The sequence below is a fragment of the Mesoplodon densirostris genome, chromosome 4 (genome assembly GCF_025265405.1).
Source record: "Mesoplodon densirostris isolate mMesDen1 chromosome 4, mMesDen1 primary haplotype, whole genome shotgun sequence".
Classification (NCBI taxonomy): domain Eukaryota; kingdom Metazoa; phylum Chordata; class Mammalia; order Artiodactyla; family Ziphiidae; genus Mesoplodon; species Mesoplodon densirostris.
In genome coordinates, this window is record NC_082664.1 from 16,745,247 (window position 1) to 16,751,999 (window position 6,753).

At 48.6% G+C, this 6,753-nt stretch overlaps 1 protein-coding gene across 1 annotated transcript in view; it reads left to right on the plus strand.

Annotated features, from left to right (window-relative positions):
- KCNK10 (potassium two pore domain channel subfamily K member 10) overlaps positions 1-1,122 on the plus strand; it is a 145,963-nt gene extending 144,841 nt beyond the window's left edge. Inside the window, exon 7 of the mRNA XM_060097960.1 lies at positions 502-1,122. Coding sequence (XP_059953943.1) covers positions 502-1,122 — 621 coding nt within the window. The remainder of the gene's footprint in view (positions 1-501) is intronic.
- Positions 1,123-6,753: the final 5,631 nt, after the last annotated feature.

Sequence of the window (6,753 nt, forward strand, 5' to 3'; positions counted from 1 at the left end):
GGGACAGGTGGGTCACCTTTCCCAGATAGAGATCGATCCTGGAGGGACGGGGAAGGGCAAAGGACCTGCCGAACACCTGCTTTGTGTCTGCTGAACATGCTAGATGCATGCCTGCCTCACGTAGCAGGAAAAACCCCGTGAGCTAGGCACGACCGCCCCGGAGTTATGCTGGAGGAACGGGGGCGGCAACAACGGGAACTCAGGCCTGTCCGACTCCAAACATTGCTCTTTGCCCCAGAATGCCAAAGTCACGGTCTCCAGATCTCAAGCTGCCGTTGGGTTCCCCAGCAGGTGTGCCTTCCCGAGGCTCGTTAGACCCGAGCCATGCGGAGGTGGGTGTCTAGGCGGCAGGGAGGGCGAGGGCAGAGGTAGCATCCCGGCCCTCCCGCTGGGCGATGCGGCCCCGCCCCGGCCTCCTTCCCGCGGGGACAGCCGAGGGCTGCGCGCCCGGGGCGGAGGAGCATGCCTCAGCGCGCGGCTGTTTTCCCGTCTCTCCAACAGGTGGGTGAAATCAAGGCGCACGCGGCCGAGTGGAAGGCCAACGTGACGGCGGAGTTCCGGGAGACGCGGCGGCGGCTGAGCGTGGAGATCCACGACAAGCTGCAGCGGGCGGCCACCCTCCGCAGCATGGAGCGCCGGCGCCTGGGCCTGGACCAGAGGGCGCACTCGCTCGACATGCTCTCCCCCGAGAAGCGCTCCGTCTTCGCTGCGCTGGACGCGGGCCGCTTCAAGGCCTCGTCCCAGGACAGCATCAACAACCGGCCCAACAACCTGCGCCTGCAGGGGTCCGAGCAGCTCAACAAACACGGGCAGGGAGCCTCTGAGGACAACATCGTCAACAAATTCGGGTCCGCCTCCAGGCTCACCAAGAGGAAGAACAAAGACATCAGAAAGACCTTGCCCGAGGATGTTCAGAAGATCTACAGGACCTTCCGGAATTACTCCCTGGATGAGGAGAAGAGAGAGGAGGAGGCGGAGAAGGTGTGTAACCCGGACCACTCCAGCACGGCCGTGTTGACTGACTGCATCCAGCCGCAGGCCGAGGTGGGGAATGGCGTGGTCCCCACGGACACCAAAGACCGGGAGCGCGAGAACAACGCGTTACTTGAAGGCAGAAACTAGACGGTAAGGACATTGGACTTGACCGAGCGTTGTGGGTTTTGTTTGTTTGTTTTTTAATTCACCCTGAGACACGTGCCTTAAACAAGACTTCTCGTTAGTCCGAAATTACATAGCATCGAAGAATATATTTCACTGTGCCATAAACGACTGAGAAAGCCTGCTCTGCCAAAAGGAATCAAAGAACAAGGACTTCACTTTCCGTCACGACCGCAGGACACCCAGGGAGCCTTCGCAGGCATAGGAGGTCACGGCCGCAGAGGTCAAGGGCACGTCCAGGCGATGCTGTGCCCCAGTGAAGAGCCGCCCCGCTATGGCGGGGAGAAAAGGGCAGCTATTTCTTAGACCAGCCGTCTGAAAGGAACAGGTGTGTCTTTTAAATGGAGTCATTTCCTGAACCTACCGTTAGTGGTATGTGCCCACACAGAAGGGGACTGGATTGGGGGGGTGAAGTGGTACTTGTAACTTGGGTTAGAGTGGACATTTTGGAATGTTGCTCTGAGCTCCAGTTTTGATACAAACCGTTCAGTGCATACCTAGCCTTTCTAAGCTCCAAATGAATGTCCTTGGGACCCGAGAGCACCTGGAATTTGTTGGAAGCAGATCAGAGCACACATATTAAAAGGTGCAATTGCTTTCCTCATTACAAAAGAAAAAAAAATCACAAACATATCACACTGTGGATATTACCTTAACCAATGACAGAAGCCTACTGAATTTTGTCTTTCTCACAGGGGCAGGTAGTCCCAAAGAACTCGCAAGCATTGGTGAAAACTCAGCCTCAGCCGCTGCATGGTTACAGGCAAGAATCATGCATTTTCCTCAGTGGGTGCAACGGTGAAAATAAACTGGCTTTTGAAATGTTCACGTTCACTTTTCCAGTGGAACTTCTGTTACAATTTGTTTTGATAAGAGGGGGAAAAATACCAAAACTATTGCCTTGCATGATGCCGGTGGCTTGCTGTTCTGTCTAGCTGATCCTAAATTTTTATAGACATCCTGCATGTCTGAGACACACCAAGGAGGACCATGGCATCATTCCATCTCAGGGCTCCTTGTCCCTTTGGGTGTCTTAGGGTAGACATAGTGACCCGAGGCTCAATCTTGCTATCTGCAAACAAAAGGAAAATGAATCCCTCAACCGACCCTTGTACAAGGAGATTGAATTGTTTTCATTGCTTGCAGCTTAAGTGCCATTATCGCCATTTAAAAAAAATAATACTTAAAAGAAGTATTTGAAAGATTTCACTTTCACGTGTGGGTGTTCCTTTATTCCGAAAGCATCACTTATTTTCCTTTGCTCCTTTCTCTCCTCATACCTGCTAGTCTCTAAAATTGGAACACCACTGGGATTGATTGTTTCTAGGCAAACAGTAACCAACAAGTGGTGATCATTATGATTGTTCCATGAAGTTAGAACATCCAGTGAAGGAAAGGGGAGAGTGGCTAGTCATAGGTTTGGAGAGGAAGATTCTAAGTGAATTTTTATCAGAAAGGGAAAAACATGTACTAGGCCAACCATCCTGTGTGTGCCTCAGCCTTTTTCAGAGTTGGCTGGCCATCATGCTGGTTCAAACTTGGTTATTTGTGCCACACACTTAAGCATTTGGACCTGGCAACACTGGGAAGTTGCTGGTCTGGGGCTCCCAGGCTCGGTGCCACTGTTTGCAGATGTCACATAACTAGTACACAGAGTAGATCTATCACAAGATCACAGGACTAGCAGAGACTTCCACAAACCATCTAATGCTTTCTGGGCTTTCAGGGAAAATTATACCCTCCACATCCTTGACTACTGGAACCATGGCAGACCTCTTCCTGCCCATTTCCCCAAAATGCACAGCTCTCCCTTGTCTAGAGCACATGTAGCCCTCCGGTCCCCGCCCCCTGCCCCCTAATTTTAGGCTCTATTTAAAGTTTTGGCATGGCTTTTGGGAAGGAGCCAAATAAGAATCCAGTTGGATGAGACCCCTCCTGTCCGAGGTCGGTTTCGGTTAATGCCTCCACGGGGCTGTGGCTCACTGGTGCCATCCTGTGTCCACATAGTAATAAATAGACACTTGGAAAACAATGTATATGCAGGTGTGGGTGTTGGTTCTTACTATGGGAATCATTCCAGCCTGACAGAAAATGTGTTTTAAGAAATTGGTAGATAACTGGGACTTTTCTTATCCTGTCAAGTTAAAAGCTTCCTGATTAAACTGTCCAAGGATCTCATTCATTTGGGTTTCCACTCTCTGTATCTTGGTACCTTCTTTATAATAGTGGGTTAAAATTCTAGACCCTATAGGCAAATCTGGCCAAGCGGCTTCCCTGTCTTGTATCCAGTGGCTTCCATGGACCAGGCTCTAGATGAGGCACTTTATGGGCATGGGCTCACTGAAACCTCCCAGCAATACTCTCCAGGAAGTGTTTGGAAACCCATTATACAGTTAAAGACACAGAGGCTCAGGGAAGCTAAGTGAGTAACTTACCTAAGAGCACACAGCAAGAAGGTGGTGGAGCTGGTATTCAAAGTCTATCTGACCAAAGTCTGCTTTTGACTTTGCTACAGCGTCCGTGTCATGCACCCTTGTGAATGTGAGTGTGCGTGTGTTTGTGTGTGTGTGCATGTGTGTCTTTCTAGTTTCAAGGACACAGCATACAGAGGTGGGGAGAAGATCTTTACTACCAAGACGGTATGAGGTCTTTGTGTAAACATGGCCTAACGAGTTGCCCTTGCAGACGCTTATTGGACATTATTTTGGTTTTAGTTTTGGGAATGCTCTAGGTGGCATCCTTTCTGTATTGTTAAAAATGCCCTTTGAAAGCACGCTTTTGCACTTTACTTGCTTATCCTGCAGGAACTCGGCATACGGCTGGAATAAAACAATTCAAACCTCTAAGCCGCACACTTTACCAAACAGAACAGGCGTTGGTGTGTGTGTAAATGCTCGCTCAGACGAGTCAAATCACAGTAATATGGAGAGATCGAAAATAGCCCTTGCCTGGGAGTTCCCCAGGTACAGACGGGGCTGAGGCCCTGATGAATAAAGTCGAAGAAGCGCCCACCCTTTGTGGAGATTGATCCATTAGCTCTGTGGGCAGAGTGTTGGACAAGCTATAACGTACTCTCCAGAGGAGAAGCTGAGACTTCACTTCGTGTGTACAAGCTAAGATCTGGGGGGAGGCCAGTTGTTTTGGAGTTGCATGAAAGTTACCTTTTTAAGATGGGGCCAAGTAACACGTAGAATTTGTGTGGATAAGGCAAAACTGCTACAAATTCTACATACGCATCGGCACAGCCCCGTCCTTCCAACCTGCATTCCCCACCCCACCATCAACCTGGAGAAAACGTTTTGATTTTGCACATGGATAGAGCACAGGGGCAGTAACTTCAGTGCACAGTGTCTGTTGTTTCTCCTGGTAATTGGGTATTGAATTTTTCCTCCACAATGGATCTGGTGAGAACCAAGGGACAATTTGGAGAGACTTCGGCTCAAGGCCCAGTCCTAATCCAATAGTGACTCTAGGACTTTATCACTTTGGGGGAAGGGCCTTATGTGTGTGTAGGTAGGGGTGTCCCCGACCTACAGCTAAGGTGACTGGGACTGTTTGTCTGTGCTCCCCAGTCCCAGACTGTGATGTTGGGCCCCTCAGGCCCCTTGCCTATATCTCTGTTACCTCATCAGCACATCAAGGGAGTGGAACACAGCTAATCGTTAAGGTCCCTTTTAGTTCTGCAGTTCTCTGACCAAACACTCCCTGGCCCATGAGTTAATTAAATTTATTAAGAACATTACTACCTGGGTTTGTAAACACTGACTAACGGGCCCCACTCATTTTAGGCGAAGATGAGAGCTTAGTCTCTTGCCCTTTGGGATATGTTTTCTTGGTGATTGATGGAGACCAGATGTATTTGGGAGCCTGGTATCCACCTTACGTCCATGTCCTGTGTAGACTCACTCTGTCACCTTACAGCACACTGTCACCTAGGGGACTCATGCCATGTGGGCATTTTTTGCATGGTGTTAAGACTAAAGAATTTTAAGCTGTTATTATTTGCAGTCAATTGTATTAAAGTTTACCTTTGATTACTTTATGAATTTATATACTATAGACAGACATTTCTTACTCAGACGCCTACACACACACACACACACACACACACACACACACAGAGGAAATGGCTGCTTTGGGTTCTGTGAGGACTGTTCCATGTTGAAAGTCCTAGTTGTACTAGACGTTAGCAAACCACCCTTGCCTCCCTCTGAGATGATACTTCTTGGCTGAGTCAATTGTCGATGCTGCTCATATATCTGTATGCTTAGTTTTGGAGGTTAGTGAGAATGTGGCCAGAATTTGGGTATGGCAGATTTTTACTCACGGTATTAGGTAAGAATGTAGACCATTCCAATGTGTACTATGGTTTCTGAACCATAGGAAAGGCATAGGAAAACAAACAAACATGCAGAGACTCTCTAAAAAAAAAAAAGATTAAAAAAAGCCAGTACTGCATTTCATGTCTCTGCTTCCTGCATCCCACGAATGTTTTAAGGGGGCAGGGTGATATTCTTTCTCACAGTTGTGATGCAACTGTGTGCAGACAGTGGCTGCGTGAGCAGAGGGAGCTCTTGGTGGTAGAGTGTAAGAGCTAGTAACGGCCTTAGAAAATACAGATGGCAACTCTGTGAAACACAGGTGACTTTAATTTGGCTTTGTGGGTGCTGTGAATTCTGCGTATGGAAACACTGGAAGAGCATGCTGATTCCAGGGCTGTAAATAAAGTCCCAGCCTCTGTCCTTGCATGAGGAACCAGCTGATTTGTACTTACTTCACCACCCCACCCACAGGCCATGGAAACCTCAGTCCTCCCAGGGCGGTCCCCAAGTCATGTGACCTCGGTGCAGTGGCGATGAGGAGAAATAAGAGGTGTCTCTGATTTTACCGAATGTGATCGTTTTCACAGGTGCCTAAGAGATTTGGAATCTTTCTGTTCTCAGTTCTTAAGTGAAAAATCTCAAATAGTTCCCTGTGCATTTCGAAAAACCAAAAAACTCCTTGAGAGCATTCCCACTCCATCTCTACAGCGGTCCTGCGCTGTCCAGGACAACTGGGAAGCCTCCACTCCGCCATCAGGGCTTGAAGTGAGAACGTGCAGGGGTGCCTAGAACCGATATGCAAACCCACCCACATGCCAGCCTCTGGTCTCTTACCCATCCCAGAGTCATAGGCAGGGGACCCCGTGACAGCGATGAACCCACGTGTGGAGGTGTTTTACCTATTTTTCTCTCTGTAGGATTTCATGGTGCTTTAGAAAAAAAAAAGGCATTTTACAGAAAATAATGCAGGGTGGGGGGAGGAGGGAATTTCATAATGTTCTTAGGAAAAGTACAAAAGCAACTTTGCTTGTAACATTTGAATAAGCTGTGCTGCTATTGTCTTTATTTGATGATGTAATTTTTTTTCAATGATGGAGAAAACTACAACAAAGACCTTCTGGAAGATCCAATCCGATGTCTCTCCTGTTTTCCTTTCTTCTGTGGGCCAAACGTGCTTCATAGTGGCTGGGTTGGGAGCTATACTCAGGACCGCAGGTCGTCTGGGGTCAGGCTGCTTGCCTGGCTGGCATTCATCGGGGCAGAGCTGATGGAA